Here is a 20,155-nt window from a genome sequence, read left to right as displayed (position 1 = left end):
AAGTAGACTTACTTTCTGAAACTGAAGGCAGTTCTCAAGCAGTCAAAAGAGATTTTATAGTTACCCATTCGGGATCATGTGTTTAGAGACCTGTTCTAATAATAGTTCTGCTCTTCCAAGCTGTGCATCTGTGTTTTCGTTACTCTGTTAAATTATAGATAGATTTGAAAGTAGATTAAATTGTCATTAAGTTGGCAGTATGTATGGGTGGGCAGGTGTCTTTTTTTTTTTTTTTTTTTTTTTTTTTTTGGTTTTTTGAGACAGGGTTTCTCTGTGTAGCTTTACGCCTTTCCTGGAACTCACTTGGTAGCCCAGGCTGGCCCTGAACTCACAGAGATCCGCCTGGCTCTGCCTCCCCAGTGCTGGGATTAAAGGCGTGTGCCACCACCGCCCGGCTGACAGGTGTCTTTCTAACCTGCAGTAGAAATCTAAGATGATCCATTTTAGTGACTAGAAATGTGCCTCCTCTACTGGAAGGATCAAATTTTCTTAATTTTTATGTTCCTGGAAATCTTGTGAGCAGACAGGGGAAGTTACTGAAAGTATGGTAATTGTTTTTTGACTTTTTGTCTTCTTGGAAATAATTGAATGAAGCATATTTGTACCTATCTTGCCTCAAAAGGAGTTTTTAAAATAGCATTACTTCCCTTTAAACCATGTTGTTTGAACATAAAAATTGGACAGAATTTCTCTTAGACTCCCTTGGTCTCTCTTCAACAAGAGCAGGAAGCCATTTCACTGTCCAGGAAGTTACGGGCAGCGTTCCTGACCTGGTTGTCAGGAACTAACGGCTAACACTCTTGGCTCCGTTAGCATCATACTGTATGATAGGAGATGGCTCTCCGTCTCTTTAGGGTTGGAGAAGGGACAGGGTCTTTGACTAGCCTTGGAGTTCTCTAGTTTGTCTAGACTGGCGCTGGTCAGTGAGCCCCGAGATCCCTCTGTCCCTGTCTCCCCAGTGCTGGAGTCACAGGCATGTGCTGACACACCTGGCTGTCTTTGTTCTGAGGCTGGAACTCAGGTTCTTGGGCCTGCGCAGGCACCTCCTCAGCATCATCTTTGACTTTTTGAAGCAGCTTAGCCTTTGTTTTGAATGTTACTACTGATAACTGGGTTTAAATCTACCATATGATTGGTGATTTTCTACTCATCTTTCTTGTGCTATGTCCCCCGCCCCTTTGGATTTCCTCAGGACTCCCATCTCCTGCCTTTTAGCTTGGTGATTCCATGTTCTCTTACTCATCCCATGTATGTCCTTGAATTGTCAAAGTGCAATATTCCCTTTTTTGCCCTTGTAATCTCATAGCCTTAGAACATTTGAGTTCATGTACTCAATGCATGCATTTACATTCTATACTTAGATTCTGGGACCAGACATATTTGGATTTTCATGCTCTTTATTCTCCCAGGTTATATCTAGCACGATCTTTTTCCTGCTTGAAAGAATATTGTTAAGTATCTCTTTTTAGTACAGTTTTGCAGATGGGAAAATTGATTTGTTTTTATTTCTTTTTCTTTGAGACAAGGTCTTGCTATGAAGCACAGACTGGTCTCAAAATTATTACTCCCTTCCTGATTGCTGGTGTTACAGGCGTGTGCTACTTTGCCTGGCTTTCATTGCCTTTTTGAGGAGTACAGATTTTTAGGTTGGCAAATTGCCAACTCCTTTCAGCACCTTGAAGACCTTTCTCATCATTGAAGATTCTAGTCTTTCCTGATATTGCTTACATTGACCAAACCTTGAGGAGTGTTTAAAAAATTCTTATCCAGTTTTTTTTGCTCCATTCTCTTTCCTAAGACTCAAACCTGTGTGATAAACCGGGTGTCTTGTTATCGTCCGCATTTCCCACTGTGTCTACCCTTTGTGGCCTTTCCTAACTTCCTTTGGATGTTACTGAGTCTCTCTGCTGCAGTGTGTTGCCGTCAGTGCAGTCACGCATTACTAGGTTGTTAGTTAAGTTCTTGTTGCTGCAGCTCCAGATCCAGATCCTGTTGGTTCTCCTTACTGTGTGAGTTCTGCCGAGGTTTGCTTTCTTCTCCTCTTAGTTACTCTGACGTTTGCCTGCCGACTGGCTGCTCTGCTCCTGTCTTGTCATAGACATAAGGTGTGTCCTTATGTCTAAGTCTTAGTAAATTGGACATACTTGTGAAAGATCACAGAGGGGTTTCCACTATTGTGTTCTTCCCTAGAGGGGATTACCATGTGCCTCTGCCAGGGCCACAGACAGTGGGGACCCCTAGAGTATCTGTGACGGACACTCCTGGGGGGGCAGTTGGCTGTTGGTTCCCTCAGGGCCCAGCCTGGCATGCAGAAGGCCCTCAGGCCTCTCTTTGGTGTGTTGCAGCTCCGCCTCTAGCCTCCCTGGCCCAGAGTCTGCATTCTGCTCTTACATTCCTCTTCTGTCTGTAGTGGAAAGAAAAGGCCTCTCCTGGGCCTACCCACAGCCATGCACTTAGTGTACAATGTGAGTTAGTACAGCACTGTTTTATTCTGTCCTGACCCGAATTCCATATTTGACATTTTTATTTACTTGTTTCTCAGCTTTCTTTTGGACTAATTTAACTTTTATGACCTTTATATTACAGTTAATAGGAGGATACATTTCTTTATTGATTATTTGAAAACCTTCTAAATAATGCAAAACTAAAAATGATGTTCTTAAAATTGATTAAACTTATGATGTTCTTAATGTTGATTAAACTTATGCTTTTCTAGGATAATTTTCCATTTGATCCTCCATTTGTTCGAGTGGTGTTACCTGTTCTCTCAGGAGGGTAAGTTACATATTTACTTTGTTGTGGTCGTTGTGTGTCAGGGTCCGTTGCAGAAGTAGCTAGACCCTGGGAGGGTAGGATTGCTGGACTTCTGCTGGAGGATTCTATGCCAAGTAGGTTGAGGGGGCCAAAGAATTTGCATGTCTAAGAAGTTCCCAGATTTAACTGATAGTACTGGTTTGGGGTCCACATTCAGACTGGTATAAATTAGTTATTTATAAGTAGACACACTAATGGATTTTATTTATAGATATTGACCCTTAAGAAATGGGTTTTAGCTGAGTATGCCCGCCTGTAACCCCAAACTGTCAGAAACTGATGCAGGATTGTGAGTTCCAGGCTGGCCTTGACTTTACAGTGGGTCTGGGCCTTCCAGAGAGATTAATTTATCCATCCATCCATCCATCCAGATATGGATGTTAGGTAATGTAGTCAATATTTATAAGATCCTGTCTTTTAAGAAAGCATTTTTCAAATATAAACCATTGAGGATTTCAGGGAAGTTACAGTCATTGTGGTTCCCACAGGCCTGTTGTGTTGAGTGCAGTCACTGTGATAATTGGGAAACCTGAGGTTACAGGAGCGGATCCCAACATAAGTATTTGTCACTTAGTACAGATGACTGGTGGTCGTCAGACAGCCAGACTGAATTTTAGATTGCTTCTTTTTGTAGTTAGGAGGCTATAGGAGGCATGGAAAAGATCAAGTTACCTATGAAGTGTTTCATAGTCCCCACACAGGAATCATAAACTATTTGTAGGGAAGCAGGAGAGGTGGCTCAGTTATAGAGCAGCTGTTTCTCTTCCAAAGGACCTGACTTCAGTCTCCAGCACCCACGTGAGGTGGCTTCCAGCTACATGTCACTCTAGTTCCCAGGGATTTAACACCCTCTTCTGGCTTCTACAGGCATACATGCACACACATGAATGAAAGTAAATCTTTAAAAAATCCTTTGAGAATTTTCAAGTACTCAGCTAATTCTACTTTGTGAGATGATTTCTACTGTAATAATAAAATCTTAAAAACATTGCCCCAGACTGATCCTTTCTGTGTTTGAGACAGAAGTGGGTTACTCCTAAAGACCGACTTCAGAACTTCTTAGACTAGTGTCTCTAATATAGAAATAGATGTGCAAAGCAAATATAAGTATAAAGGCTGTGTTTTTGAGATTACATCCTGCTAAGATTTCTCAGTATAGTCAGAATACATATGAACTGATGTTGGGGCTGCAGAATACACTGGCCACAGTGTCTGTAAAGCTCAGCTAAACAAATAAACAAAAAGCATGGCCTTAAACAAATCCTTGTTTATGATGTATTGAGCCATTTAGATGTCTACAGCATGATCAGGAAATACTCCTTTAAAAGTTGACTTGGCTAGCTGGGCAGTGGTGGCGCACACCTTTAATTTCAGCACTCAGGAGGCAGAGGCAGGTGGATCTCTGAGTTCTAGGCCAGCCTGGTCTACAAAGTGAGTTCCAGGAAAGGTGCAGAGCTACACAGAGAAACCTTGTCTCAAAAAACAAAAAAAAAATCCCAACAAAAATAACAACAACAACAAAAAAGTTGGCTTGGCTGATGCCTGCAGCCCAATCCTTTACCACATCTCCCAGAAAGTTCTATGGTATATTAATAGGCATTTTGGACAGCAGACTAAGTAATATTCTTTCCAAAGGGACTTCTTGGAGACTTGATGTGATTTTCCACAGAGACACTAAGTAATTCCTAAGTCTGTTTTCCACAAAGATGCTAAATAACTTCTTCTAAATTCCTTTAGTCTTCCCCCCCTCCCTTTGGCATCTCAGAAGATGGCACCCTCTGGTTCGCTGTTTGGGAAGTGTTGCTCTGTCAGAATCCCAAAAGTGATGCTCAGCAAAGCTGAAGTAATCTCTTAGGGATCTTGTTGCTGCTTTTGGAAAGCTGTTACACTGCTGTTCACTATTAGAATGAGAGGAGATCACAAGATAAGATTATAGAACAAAGATGTTCAGATTATGAAGATTCATTTTCTTACCTTTAGACGTCCCCTCATGCTTCTGGGTTAGGCAGTGGAAGTAACTCTACCATAAAGCATATGGCCATTTTTGGAAGAATACTAGGTAACCTAGCCAAATATTTACATACACAAAATAAACAGGGTGGAAATACGGTGAATTTTAAACTTCTGTATCTCTTGCTTAGAACACCAGCCTCTTCCTAGCCAAGTACAGCAGCACTAAACTTTTTATAGTTAGTGTTGCTATAACATTGTAAATTGTGTAACAAGTCATTTTTTCCTCCTTCCTCTGGTAAGCATATTTAACCGTGAATATTGGATTCATTTGTCATTAACTGGCATAGGAAAAGGGAAACAACAATTTAAAAAATGTTGTAGAAATGGAACAGATGGCTCAGTTGGTAAAATGCATGCTGAGAAACTAGGACCTGAGCTCAGATCCCCAGAACCCACAGAAAATCTAGGTATGGTGACTTGTGCCTGTAATCCTGGCACTGGGTAAGTGGGGGCAGAGAGAAATCCTCGAAGCTGGCTGGCTAACCAGTCTAGCTGAATTGATGAGCTCCAGGTTCATTGAGAAGACTGTCTCAAACAATAAGATGGGCAGCTGATGTTTACCTCTGGCCTTCAAACCGACATGTATATATACCAGACACACACACCACATATCTACACAAAAGAAAGGAAAAAGCATTCTAGGGAGATGAATCCTCTGTGACAGTACAAAGAATATATGATGGTGATACGACACTAGTTGAGATCCATGCTACTACTGTCTTAGGGGCAAGGGACATAAACCTAAATTGATAGAGAAGTAACAAGATTGGAGAGAGGAGTAAAATATGAAAGCCCAATGGAAGCAAAATCAAAATAGCTTGATTTTCATAGTCCAATTACTAAGTATAGAGGAAAACTACTGGCTGACTTAAAATTTCTGAAAGATATCTAAAATACAACTTTCAATATCAGAATCAGAAGACAGCTTAGGTTTTGTATGAGTCTGTATAGAAATGGAGGTATGTTAGTTGGCATGTGGGCTCCACTGTGGAGTCTCAGTGTATTGGGGTGGGGGGCACACTTGCTCTGCCATCTCAGGCTGTACAGCACCCTGCTGCTGTTTGTGACTCTGGCTAGGGTAGAGCTTTGTCTGTCCGCAGAGTTTGCAGCCTTGCAGCAGGGTGCAGAGAAAGCTCCAGGGACAGAAGCATGCTTCAGCGTCAGCTAAGGAAACATATGCACAGAGCTAAGTTCTTCGTTTTTGACATCAGAAAAGTTTGTGTTCTGTTCAGTTTGTTTGACACATTGGCTGTATTAAAGTGATGACTAAACATTTGAAATTGGCCCGTCTTATGTCCCTAATAACAGTTTCGTTGTTGTATGCTATCTCCTAATTTTGTGTGCATGCTTTCTTAGTAATACTTTAGAAGTTAAGGAATATTGATATTTAGAGGATTTTGTATGCTTGCTTTCTTTTTTTAAAGGTACGTGTTGGGTGGAGGAGCGTTATGTATGGAACTTCTTACAAAACAGGTAACTCCTGTGCACAGTTCTCAGTGTTAGTATAATTTTCATAAATTAGCTGGCTTCTAAGAGCAAAGTTCTTAAATGTAGCAGATTATATTTTTAAAAAATTGTTGTAGCACCTACTTTTATAACGAAATTCTAAGATAAACTGGTAAAATGTCGTACTTTGAGCTCAGTCCATGCGGGAACAACTGAGAGTAATGTTTATTTAAGATTAAAATTCACTCAGGTTTAGATGTTTAGAACCCAGGACTGTCATCTGTGTTTTCCTCTTCACTACAAATGTGTTAGCACTGACATGCTGTCATTGGCTTCCTCTATGATGTCTCCTTAGGTTTTCCTGAGTGGGAACTGTGAAGACCATTGTGTTTTTTCTTCCCGTAGGGCTGGAGCAGCGCCTACTCTATAGAATCTGTCATCATGCAGATCAACGCTACCTTGGTGAAAGGCAAGGCCCGAGTGCAGTTTGGAGCAAATAAGGTACTCTCTTCAGAACTCCACAGATAGGCTGAAGTGCCCTCATGCTAGCGTAGGTCACATGTGAGGCATATATTTTTCTCGGTTCTAGTTTTAAAATTTAGTTATTTTTATGTCTATGAATGCAGTGCCTGGGTGTGTGGGTCTGTGGACCATATGTGTGCCTGGTGCCCTCAGAGGGCATTGGATAAACTACAGTTATAGACAGTTGTGAGTCACCATGTGGGCGATTGGAATTGAACTCAGGTCCTCTCCAGGAACAAATGTCCTTAACTGATGAGACATCTCTCCAGCCCCCGTCTCAATTCTTTTTGAGACAGTTGATTTAATTTTCTTGTTTTAGAAAAGTGAAGGTGGGAAACAGATGTGTAGGAGAAGATGCTCACTGCAGTCACTTAGCCCCACCTAGTCTTTCCTACTCACAGGCGTGTTTAGATTGAGCTCGTTATTGTTAAATGTCACATACTAAGGAAAAGGCTTGGGTGTATTTTGAGGTTTCTCCAAACTGAGACCATGTTAGCATCATTAATTTTCAGTCAGAGTATACATGCTAGATTCTGTTCTACTTTAGATCATTAACTTTTTCAACCCTTTTAATAACCTATGAGAAACGTTCTGTTGTCTTCATTTAGAGCTGAAGAAACTGAGGCACACAGGGTCTGATAACTCTAAGGTCATGGGGGCAAAACAAGGGTTCAGCTAGGCAGGTGTAGTTTGTACACTTACTGAGTTGTGCTGAATTCACTTACTGTACTAGAAGGATTGTTCCAGGTGGAATTGTAGCTATTCATAGATACTTATGATGTTTGTTTTGGGGGGGAAAAAAAACAAACCTCTGTGTGATGGAAATAACCTTGATCTGATGATTTTTAAGCAGTGAATGTTTTCCCTAAAGTTCTTTGTGAATTTGCATTGTTTATTCAAGTAGTTTAAAACTTAGAGATATATACTTATACTGTACTTACAATCATGAGAATTTTTTAGAAAGTTAATCCACAGAAAAAGCAAAAATTTTAAAAGTTCATTTTAAAAAATCATAATTTGGGATGATAGTGTTATTTTTAACTCTTCTTAATAGCAGTTTGTTTATACTGGAATAAAATGCCATTTGTTTAAAATCCAAAAGTTAAGCAACTCACCAATGTTCAATAACTTATATCAAACCAGTGTTTGTTAATAATATATGTGAATATATTTTTATTTTATTTTATTTTATTTTATTTTTTTATTTATTTTATTTTATTTTTTTGGTTTTTCGAGACAGGGTTTCTCTGTGTAGCTTTGCGCCTTTCCTGGAGCTCACTTGGTAGCCCAGGCTGGCCTCGAACTCACAGAGATCCGCCTGCCTCTGCCTCCCGAGTGCTGGGATTAAAGGCGTGCGCCACCACCGCCCGGCATATTTTTATTTTAATGTGTCAATAAAATAGTTACATAGTATAATCTGAAAAATTTTTAATGATGAAATATATGCCTCCTCATTCAAAGTTCCTAAAGCAGATAACATCACAAAACCCTGAGAAGGTAGTTTATAGTTTTGAATGTCTAGAGAAATACACCAGGCATTAGCATGTCCCGGTCTTCAGTGCTTTCTCCTAACATCTATACATATATAGAATTTGATGTTAAATTTAACAATTAAAAAAAAAATTCCCATGTTTTTCATTTTAAAATAGAAAAGAAAATCAGAAGGGCATAGTGATCTCTCTCTCGCTTTTCTTTTCTTTTCTTTTCTTTTCTTTTCTTTTCTTTTCTTTTCTTTTCTTTTCTTTTCTCTTCTCTTCTCTTCTCTTCCTCCTCTCCTCTCCTCTCCTCTCCTCTCCTCTCCTCTCCTCTCCTCTCCTCTCCTCTCCTCTCCTCTCCTCTCCTCTCCTCTCCTCTCCTCTCCTCTCCTCTCCTCTCCTCTTCTCTCCTCTCTTTCATAATTAAAATTTTACCAGTACACTGTACAGACTTTCTCCTGAGAGCTCTGTATCAAATACAGTGGGCCAGCCTAACTTAGGTTCTCCAGTTTTGAAGTTCTAGAATACCAGTATTCTTTATTCTATACTATAAATCTTAGATTCCATCAATTGCTTTAAACCTACATGTTTTCTATGATGTGCAGTTTTCTTGGTAAGTAAGAAAAAAGCATTACATATGAGGCCCTAAGTCCGGCTGCTGAGTACTTCTGTGTATTGAAACACATTCATACATGGCTTACACGAAGAGATCTTTGTGTTATGTAGAACATAGCACATAACCGCTGAGATGACTTGATGACATAGCCGATGGAACCTTTGGGGACCATTGTGATCCTCTGTGCTGGCTGCTTTGTTCATGGTTGACGGTGCATTAGAAGTGAATTCAGTGAACTTTTAGGGTAAAACTTCACTCTTTTTTCTTTCAAATTAAAAAATATTGTCAGCTAAGAAAGTGGAAACTTTGCACAATATAATAGAAGTTTCATCTTCCTGCATTCTGCAGGGAATAGTCTAAATATTAACTTAAAAAATAACACAGAAGCCTGGCATGGTGGTGCATGCCTATGATTCTAGAAGTTGAGATGTTGAGTCAGGAGGACCACAGGTTCCAGGCTGCCCTGGGCTATGTAGTGAAACCCTGTCTCAAAAAACTGAACCCTTAACAATCAAAAAGGAAAGATGGACGTGAGATGACTCAGTAGGCAAAGACATTTTGGCACCAAGCCAGAGGGCCTGAGTTTGATTCCTGGTGCTCATGGTAGAAAGGGGAGAACCAACTCCAATGGTTATCCTCTGACCTTCACCTGCCTGCTATGGCACGTATGTCCCCTTGTTCGCCACATACACACACAAATAAATGTAACCAAAAAGGAAGATACATGATATTGTCATAATAAATGATATCGTCAGCTATTAATTCAAAGCTGGATAGATGATTGAGATTTAAGAGTGATTGGTGCTTTTATAGAGAATCTGTGTCAGCCAGTTCACAACTGCCTCTGACTCCCACTGTAGGGGTATCTGATACCTCTGGCCTCTGTGGGCATCTGCACTCATGTGTACATACTCAACATATAGAAATAGACACACTTAATTAAAAATAATAACAATCAATCTTTTTTTAAAAAGATGCTAATGGTGTTAAAGGGCCAGCAAGTGTTCATGGGGTAGAGAGGGCTTGCCATGCAAGCCTGATGAACTGAGTTCAGCTACAGTGGGAGGAGAGAGCTATCCCTGAAAGTTGTCCTCTGATCCCCATGTCCCTGTCCACACATTCTTCCTCCCCCACCCCTCTCGTGTGCACATGCACTCTCACTCTGTGTGTCTGTCTGTCAACCAAAAGAAACAACCTGAGTTGGAGTCCCAGAACCCATGTAAAAGTAGAAATAGAGAACCAATTCCACAGTGTTGTCTTCTGATTGCCACCTGTGTGCTGAGCACGTGTGCCCACACTTGCTCACATACAATAATAAAGATTTTAAATAGTGTTCAGTGCTGTTGATGTGTAGATGGGTACATGTATATATAGTGGGGACGGCAGTGAGGAGGAAAGGAGAGCTGTGTAAGTATGTTTGTTTCAGTAGAGACTGTCTTCGGAAGCCAGCTGGGCTACACAGTGTATTCTAGGCTCAACTGGGAGACCCTATCTCCAAAAACAAAATAAATAAAGCAAGCTAATGTGTGAAGCATGCATGTTCCAGAGGGAACACTAGTGAATGATAGCGAAGTCCTGGAGCACACAGCCTCTGGGGCAGTGCTGACCCTGTTTCTGCACTCAGAACAGGTGTCCTTTGATGCTGTCGTTCTCCTGAAGAACGAACCCTGAATAGTGCTCACAAGCGCAGGAGAGATCTGTGTTGTTTCTTCCTTTCTGGTGTTAGGGAATGACTAAGCAGCCTAGTCTCATTTATAAGTGAGCCAAGTTGTGGTGCCAAATATAAGCACCTTGATCACCAGGGCTCTGCTGTGTTCCGTGTCAGCTGCAATCATAGCTCTCCCAGAAACAGACTCGGCCTCCGGAGAAAAGGGTTTCTTTTTTCTTTTTTCTTTTTTTTTTTTAATTATTAATCTATTTTTTAATTATCCATTACAATTTTAAATGAGTTACATAAACATAATACCTCAAACAAGAATAGAAATATATATATACAGTATAACAAAATTAACTTCAAGTTTGTATCAATAAACTAAAATTTATACCAATGTAAAACATTTTAAACATAAACTAAAATCTATACCAATGTAAAACATTTTAAACAAGTTGTTCTTTAAAAGTAGGTTCATTAATCTACCTTTTTATCTTATCATCTCCATATCCTCCTATATATCTATATCATATCCCCTTTTCTTTTTTAGAAAGAGATCACATTTATAATCAACCTGTTTTAAATAAAAATATTGTTTTTTCTCTGTCCCACACCAGAGGGCTCTTCTGATTTGGGACACAAGAATCTCTTAACCATTTTTTTTTTAAAGCAGTATGTCTGGGTTTAGAGGGGGAGTGAGCCAATTCCACCTCTAAAGCCAGCTTGGTATATTTGGGAATTTGGGCGTAGCATTTCTTACTACTTCCTGCTGGAGGGGGGCGCTGTATCTTATGGGGATGCAAAGAAAATTTTAGGCCTATGGGGTAGTCCGTGAGGCTGTATTGTGTGAACCAGTTGCCTTGAAACCGCTCTGGATGTTGGATCATCTGGGCCATGGTGTCATCAGAGACCTTTCAGGGAGTCTTGGCTGGTGAAACCTGATGTATCTTAATCTGGAACAAATCCACAGCCTCTGGCTTTCTGTGGAAACAAAAGCAGAACCTCTTTTCCAAAGCAACATATCCTTAAATCCCAATTTTGAAGTCAAGGTACCTTTAAAATATACATTTTGGCATAACTCAACAGCTTTTGCAATCAAATGTTTTTCTTCAGTTACGAATATCAAAGACAACATAATCCAGATTCTCTGTGTGGTAGCCATCTTTACGTGGCTTATTTTTTATATTATCTTGAGCCTATTGCTTTAAACTGCACCATTCTAAGACTGAAACGGCGCTGTGGCTGCTGGCTCTGCCCACTTTAGCTTCCCAACATGGCAGTAGTACGTTTTCCGCCAGCTCTGGGAGTCATCAAGTCTCAGAAATAGTGGGTCTAAGCTTTTATCAAAGCAGCGTGTAGCTCAGAAACCTCTTTTTTTTTTTTTTTTTTTTTTAAATACTAGTAAAGACTAAATCTACCACACAGCTTAATGTGCCCCTGGCAGACGCCTCATTTCTGTCATACTGCCGGTCAAACGCACATGCCAGGAACCCGCCAGTGTTCAAACCTGTGTTTTGCGACGTCTAGCTGCCCGTATGAGACAAGAAGCAGGAACCTGGTTTTGGCTCTGTTTAGAATTGGTTATTAAATATTCTCAGGTTTAAGGTGGAAACTGGAGCCGTTGGGCGCCATTTGTTGCTGGAGGGCTTCTCTCCAGGTTCCCCAAGCCCCGCAGTCCCACAATCCACTTATAAAATAATCACTCAGATGCTTATAATACTTATAAACTGTATGGCCATGGCAGGCTTCTTGCTAACTGTTCTTTTATCTTAAATTAACCCATTTTTATAAATCTATACCTTGCCACGTGGCTGGTGGCTTACCAGAGGCTTTACATGCTGCTTGTCCTGGCGGTGGCTGCAGTGTCTCCCGAGAAAAGGGTTTCTATTGGAGCTTGTAGGCTTCCCAAAGATGAAATCCAACACACGGGGAATGCAGTTAAAGATCACGAGGCCAGCCAGGCACCAAATCACAAGATGGGTGTTGTGGGACGTTTTTTTCTCCCATTTATGTTGCTCCCATTGGTTAACTTATAAAGCTGCATTGGCCTATGGCAGGGCAGAATGGAGCCAGGCGGGAAAATCCAAGAGGGATATAGAGAGAAGAAAGGCGGGGTCAGGAGATGTCAACCGGCCACCCAAAGAGCAACAAGAGGCCCTCAGTCCAGTAACTCCACTGCCACATGGCAACACATAGATTAATAGAAATGGGTAATTTAAGCAAGAGGCCTGAGCCATAGGCCATACAGTTCGTAATTAATATAAGCCTCTGAGTGATTATTTTATAAGTGGCTTTGAGAGCTCGAGTGGGAGAGATTATTCCGGACCGTGGGGCTAGGCAGGACTGAGAAACTTGCCCCCCTGCAGATGGGAGTCAGGACTGGGGTTATATAGCTCAGTGGTGGAGTGCTTACTTAGCACGAGTTCAATCCTCAATACCTCAGAACACAAAAACAGCTGGGTGGTGGCGCACGCCTTTAATCCCAGCACTCGGAAGGCAGAGACAGGCGGATCTCTGTGAGTTCGAGGCCAGCCTGGTCTACAAAGTGAGTTCCAGGAAAGGCACAAAGCTACACAGAGAAACCCTGTCTCGAAAAATCAACCAACCAAACAAACAAAAAACAAACACACGAAAACAAAACAAAGTTATTTGAAGTGCAATATAATAGTTGTATGAAATATCAAAGCTGGGAAGTGGAAGCTGGACACATGGTCACATGCCTGTCAACCCAGCACTTAGAAGGTAGAGGCAGGAGAATCAGAAGTTCAAGGCAATTTTTGGCCACATAGTGAGTTTAAGGCCAGCCTGAGCTACATGAGACCCTAAAAGCCAAAGAAAAGAAAACATTTAAAACCAGAATGGTGAAACTGATCATTTAGTAAGACTGGGAATGGTATTGAGAGAGATCTGAAGAAGAATTTAACAGAACATACAGAATAGCTTACAGTTGAAGAGAAAAACCCTGATAAAAGCCCAGGGAAACCAGATGAGTCTGCCAACAGAGAGGTCTGCATGTGTGACTTTGAGTGCCAGTGACCAGACCTGTGCCCAGTATCAGATCCCCATATCCTTCCCAGACATACATGGGAAACGGAATAAAATCAGAATGGACTATTTTGTAAAGCAAGGCAGGCAATACAAAAACCTTGTGGTTTGCTACTTTCCAAACCATATAATTCAGATATGTAATTAAATTAGAAGATAATAATGAAAAGATTAATTACAGTACATATGAACTTGGAAATTATAAGTATGTTTCTAAATTATAGTAAAAAATTCAAGTACAAAATTAAAATACTTTTTAACTACAATAGCAATACTAAAATTCTTAAACCCTCCCAAAGTTTTTGAGTGAAGCTGACGCATAATGCTGAAAAGAAAAAAGACGGATGTTCTGAACCTAGTTTAGTTAAATAAGACTGGTAAGTTAGTACACTGGAAACTGTTCTGTGGAATTTCAGATTTATACAACCCTTTGGATAAATGGGAATTTGAAAATAAAATCTGCAGTGTTTGGGACAGCAGCAGCAGTGCAGTCAGAAGCCAAAGGAGGGCTCAGAACAGTGGTGGGAGAAGAGAAAGGGCCGTGCACGGAGGAAGAAAGGCTGGAGCCGGTGAAGTTACCAGAGCAGAAGGTGAGGGAGAGCAGACTCCACCAAAACATGCAGACCTTGTTAAAAATGCTGACACCTAGTTTCTTGTATACTAATTTACAGAAATAAAAACAATAACAACAAATCAAAAATTCAACTCATTGTTAGAAAGGAGTCAAACCAACGTGAAGAACAGGGAGAGATTACTGAAGGTGTAAGCAGAAGTCTGCTGCTGACCTAACAGTGCCTTAAACTGGAAGTTAATTAATCATCATCAACTGTGTCAACTGTCCAAAATAGTGGAGGCTGGCTGATACTTGGCTTGGAAGAGTAGGCACAGTAGTTCATGGTTATCTGAGAGTATGTTGTGTATATTTTGTTTTTAGTCTGTTTCTCTTTTATTTTTCTCTTTGTGGAAAAACATTAATGTGTATGGATGTTTTTGCCTGAATTTCTTATATGTCTGTGCACCATATTCATGCTTGAAGAGGGCCTGAGATCCCTCGAACTGGACTTGGAAGCCACTGGGTGGGGTGCTGGGAATCAAACCTTGGTGTTCAGGAAGAGCAGCAAGTGTTCCTAACCACAGAACCATATCTCTAGCCGTTAAAGTATTTTCAAGTTTTTCTTTGATATGATTCTGCCTGTGTTTTGTGTCTATGTCTTTAGAAGATTACTCTGTAGAAAAATAGGGTCTGTCTATGACTGGTACAGAAATGAAAATAAGTGGTTCACAAATGCACGGACACTCTCAGCTGCACTGAGGAGTAGACCAGCAAACTGAAACCACAGGGAGGATGTGGCTTTAAATAGTGCTGAAGGACTCCTGGGAAGCTACTTGGAGGTGCACACAGTTGGCCTTGGCAGTCCTTAGTGAAGCATTGAGCAAGGCCTCAGCATTGCACAGGCTTGTTCTTGATGCAGCAGCTCCATTCTAGATGCTTTTTGCCCGTACTTGGCAAGCACAGGATTAGTCTTTGGACAACAGCTATGCATGAATGTCCTTGCAAAATCTTCCAGAGAAGTGTACAAGAAACTAGTAAATGTAGTTAACTGCGTAGGGGAAGTTGGGATGGGAAGGGAGACTGTCTCTACATTTTGTTGTTCTTCTGTACTGTGTATTGGTTATGCAACAAGTTGAATGATGTGCTGTAGGTGGGGCGAGCTGTTACAGAGATCAGTCTGATACTAATTGAAGTTAAAGTGTAAGCTATTCATGCTTATGGGACAAAATTCAGTCTGAATTTGGCTCGTTAGAGAAAATTCCTTATTTTAGCCAAAGGAGGTGACTTGGTGGCACTTGTGGGCATTCTTTATATTTCTAACTACAAGTATTTAGATTCACGGTGCTTCGTGTCTTCTTAGCTGAAAGCAGTACCATGGACCATTCTTTTGGATGTAAGGAGAAGAAAGTTGAGTGTTACTCATCCAAATATGTTTCCTTTGACTTGAATTGACAGTATGGAAACACACACTAGGACTGTAAACCTTCCTGCTTGACCAGTGGTAGGAAGATGTTAAAAGTAAACAACTGAAGTTTGTGGGGTTTTAGCGAAGTGCAATTTTGATTTTGTTATTTTAATAAAATTGTAGCAAATTTGGAAAGTTAGTAACACAAATTCTCTGGGAAATGAAAATGCCCTTTTAAACATAGTAGTGATATATCCATAAATTCACTCTGATGGTTTTCATCTGACTGCAGATTTGTTTTAATAATGTGTAATTTCTTTTTCAGAATCAGTATAATCTAGCACGGGCCCAACAATCCTATAATTCCATTGTACAGATACATGAGAAAAATGGTATGTTTAATTCAATAAGTACTTATTGCCATTCATGAAGTTGTACACAGCATGCTGGTGTTTGCCTTGTTCATTCCTGTGGTTTTGTCTTAATTTTTTTATCAAATACTGTTAATTACATTGGGGAAAAAAACCTTAACTGTATTCATAATCTTGCAACAAATCTTAACACTGCTTCTTTCTGTGCTCTGAAGACTTGACCTAAATGCCATTGAGTCAGAACCAAGAAATTAGCTTAATGGTTAAATCCCTTTGCTCAATTGAAATATATTTTGTAAGTAAAAGAATTGTACAAGCAACTTTGTATAGGAGCTCTCATTGTAGTTGAGCAAGCTTAGCAGGATCATGGCTATCTGCTTCTGAAACATCTTCAGATTAGTACTTTGGTAGACCTCCCTCCCTTCCTTCCTTCCTTCCTCCCTCGGGGTCGAACCTAGAACTCCTACCAGGGCAAAGCATTCTACTACTGAGATTCAGGTTTGCTGTTTGAGTCATCTGCCTTGTCTTTCTTTTCCTTTTCCTTTTCCTTTTCCTTTCCCTTTCCCTTTCCCTCCCCCCGTTTTGTTTAGCTTTTTAAGATAGGATCTCACTAAGCTGCCCAGGCTGGTTCTGAGATCACTGCAGAATCTTGCTTCAGTCTCCCCAGTAGCTGGGATTACAGGCCTGCATCACTTAGCCTGGCGTGAGAGACCTATTTGCAAGTGCCATTGATGTGGCTTCTTAGCTCTGCGACTTTGAAAAAGTCCTACGATTCATTTAGAAAAGAAATACTTGTTTTGTGTGTATGTGTTTGCATGTGGGTTCTGAGAATCAAACTCTGATTGTCTGGTTTGGTGGCAAATGCCTTCACCCGCTGACCATTTTACCAGCCTCTGTGGTCTCTTTGAGCCCCAGTTTCCTCATCTCTAAAGTTGGCAGTGTCTGTTAATAAACATGAGGAAAAAGAATAGTGCCTCTGCAGAGCACTTTGTAACCAAGTCCTCTGAACAAAGAAGTCATTGTGATAGCAGAGGGAAATGAAAGCCCTTTGTGTGGAGCAGAAGGAAGGAGTCTCCTTAGGGTAGGTAGGTAGGCATCTGTAGTCAATGGTCCTAACTTTCTAGAAACATGTTAGTTAGGCCTCTGATCCCACCTCTGGGGAGACAGGGAAGGGACGATTCTAGGGCTCTCTGAATTATTGAGCTCCAGCGAAGGTATACACACATATGTATGTTAGTTTGTATGTTTAGATTTGTATCTTGCACTCAATTTTATTTTAATGACAATGCCAACTTGACACTTTTGTCAGTGATTCCTTATAGAAATAATATTCAAAACCAAATCTTGATGCTTCAAAGGAAGGTCTTACAACATAAGGTTAAGTCCAGGCTTTCATAATATCACTTCTAGTTTCTCAGCTGAGTGTGTTCCAATGCTTGCTTTGTACCAGGCATGACTGAGCATCTAATTGCCTTTCTAGGAGAGTTGAGAGCTGTGTGGAGTCTGAGCAACAGTCAGGCTTGCTCCTCTTTCCTCTCCTAAGGCAAAACCTACAATTGGCATTCAAAGATGTTTATAGAAAATGTGTGTGTGTGTGTGTGTGTGTGTGTAAGCAAACCCTGCATTGATGAAAGAGCAGTGGATTCAGAATCAGAGATAGCAATTTTAAAATGTTTTCAAAAATTTTCATCTTTTTATTTGTTTTAAATTGACAGATAAATGGTGTGCTTATCACATGTAACTCTGGACATACATTATGAGATTACTGACTCTGGACTGCCTTAAAAAGCTAGAATTTTAATATGATGACAGTACTAATGTGTGTTTTTTTAAATTCTAATTGCCAGGTTTCTTTTAAATACAAAATTGAAATGGAAGGTTAGCATGTGACTGCTGTTATTCCATACTGTCATTATCAGCTAGGAATACCATTTATATAGAGATGCTGAAAACTCAAGTGTGGTTTATTCATAAGCAGTGACTTGATACTGTGAATATATCAGAATGCTGGATTAATAACCAAAAAGCAAGTTTAAGTTTTTACAGTAGTGTTAAACATCAAAATTATGAGTAGAGACTGGACCTCATCTTAGGAGTGCCTTTTCCTAGATGCTTCAAGGATTGAAGTAGTTAATGTTTTTTCCATTTTATTTCAGGCTGGTATACACCTCCAAAGGAAGATGGCTAACTACGTTGACATATGTCTGGACCAATGTTGCTTTAAAGAAAATCGTTCCAACGTGCAGACATAAGCTTTTGAGTGCCCGTATAACAGCAGTACCGAAGACATTAGCTAATAGATCATTTAGTGGATAATCTGTCAACTGACATCCAGATACAGCCTTTTCATTTTGCTCACTTTAGGTATCTTGGACTGAACAGTGGGGCCTTTACTGTATTTTTCCTGATAAGTACACACAATAGCCACTCCCTACCACCTCTTTCTTGAAAAGTGAAATCTTTTAAGCAAGCAGGGAAGTCAGCATCAGTTTACTGCAGCTGTGAATTTACAGTAACCTTCCTATATTGAGCCTATGGGGTATGAAGATTTGCAAAATCCTGTTCGTTTAGAGCCAATAAAAGTTTAACTGATGGTCAATACTGGTTTAGGAATTTTAGGTCTTCTAAACCATAGTGTTTTCAGGTCTGAAATCTTTTTATTGCCAAAATTATGACAGGAAGCCTCTTCATTAAATTGTTAACTTTTTCATGGTTGTGTGAAGGTTTGAACTGTTTCTGGAAGTATGATCTTAGTTGTATTGTATCATATTAGGTAAAGCAAAGTGAGCCAGCCATTTGTGAGCAGTAATTTCCACTGGGATGGCGGAGTCCTGCTGGGCTCAACCTGCCTCCTGTTGGTTCAACATTTCTTGGGAAGAGCCACAATGTAGAGCCTGAAGTTCTAAAGTATGAGGTCATTTTACCTTCCCACTTATTAACGGGGTGTTGCAATTGTTGATAAACTAATAAACTTGTCAAGTGATTGGCACAAAGACAGACTCCTTGAGCAGAAGTATAAAAGACACCTAAAATTGGAGACCCTGAGATTTTTTGCTGTAGTCATCCAGTGGCTTTTACATCAGAAGACCAGTAGTGATTCAGCATATGTTAATTCTTTTATAAAATGTGACACAAATCAATGTACTTCCCATTTTTTGCCTTATGTGAATCAGTCCTCTTTGGTTGGTAATAGTTTTTTTTTTTAATTCTGAATTTGATTTAAGTATAAACTCTAGCTATTAAGCACTTTTAAAAAAAGAAACCCAGAAGCACATTTTCCTGCACAAACCAGTACAAAGCTTGTTTCCTTTTTTTTTTTTTTTTTTTTGTTTGTTTGTTTGTTTGTTTTTGCTTTTCAAGATAGGGTTTCTCTGTGTAACAGCTCTGGCTGTCCTGGAACTTGCTTTGTAGACCAGTCTGGCCTCGAACTCACAGAGGAGTGCTGGGGTCAAAGGTGTCTACCACTACTACTGCCCAGCTCAAAAGGTGTTTCTTATACACTTGATTTGTGATTCTTTTTTTTTTTTTTTAAACTTTGTAAGCCACATTCAGGAAACTTGGCACTTGTGCATTTTGTGTGTGTTTTTAATTTCTCCTGATTCTGTTCTGTTGGTTAAGAGGACAGGTGAAGATACCTGGTATTCTTGCTCCCTTGGTTACCTTCAAATGATTCCAGTGCTCAGATAACAAGTGACAAGGCAGAATTAATTCCTCAAAGCATTATAAAGTTCCTTAAGCCTAAGGCAGAATCTTGAATACATTGTTGAATTCTTTCATATCCTCATGGCTAGCAGATTGACAGCTGCACATTTGGCATGCTTTGTTTTTTGGATTTTATTTTTCATTGCAGATTTATTTGGCAATGTACAGTAAATTTTGTAAACTTGCATCAAGTTTATGAATAAAGAACCATTTAAAAATTGCTTTGTCACCTTTCCCTCATAAGAAATGTTATGATTCAGGTGTCTTTAGGCTCTGTTGAAGTTCTAGTGTAGGGTATTTAGAGAAATGGGGTGTGTGGAGGTTTCAGGGGCGGAGATGGAGATTGATTTAATGAGAGGCAGGAAACCTAGAGAATTGGTATGTACACACGTAGTGCACTCAGTTTTTCTTTAGCCATTTCCCTTATGTTCTTTAAATTCACATACATGTGGGTTTGGGGTTTTTTTTGTTTGTTGTTGTGGGTTTTTGTTTTTGTTTTTGACTATCCCACTCTCCAGCCCAGGCTGGGAACTTGTGGCTCA

At 40.1% G+C, this 20,155-nt stretch overlaps 1 protein-coding gene across 3 annotated transcripts in view; it reads left to right on the top strand.

Annotated features, from left to right (window-relative positions):
* Nucleotides 1-19,834, top strand: part of Ube2q2 (ubiquitin conjugating enzyme E2 Q2) — a 61,200-nt gene extending 41,366 nt beyond the window's left edge. For all 3 annotated transcript variants that reach the window (XM_028865008.2, XM_028865006.2, XM_028865005.2), the window contains 5 exons: nt 2,717-2,775; nt 6,252-6,300; nt 6,679-6,774; nt 15,866-15,932; nt 18,068-19,834. In XM_028865008.2, coding sequence (XP_028720841.1) covers nt 2,717-2,775; nt 6,252-6,300; nt 6,679-6,774; nt 15,866-15,932; nt 18,068-18,099 — 303 coding nt within the window. In that variant the 3' untranslated portion in view covers nt 18,100-19,834. The remainder of the gene's footprint in view (nt 1-2,716; nt 2,776-6,251; nt 6,301-6,678; nt 6,775-15,865; nt 15,933-18,067) is intronic.
* The last annotated feature ends 321 nt before the right edge of the window (nt 19,835-20,155 follow it).

Source organism: Peromyscus leucopus, chromosome 7 (assembly GCF_004664715.2).
Source record: "Peromyscus leucopus breed LL Stock chromosome 7, UCI_PerLeu_2.1, whole genome shotgun sequence".
NCBI lineage: Eukaryota > Metazoa > Chordata > Mammalia > Rodentia > Cricetidae > Peromyscus > Peromyscus leucopus.
This window is presented reverse-complemented; position numbering and strand designations above follow the sequence as displayed.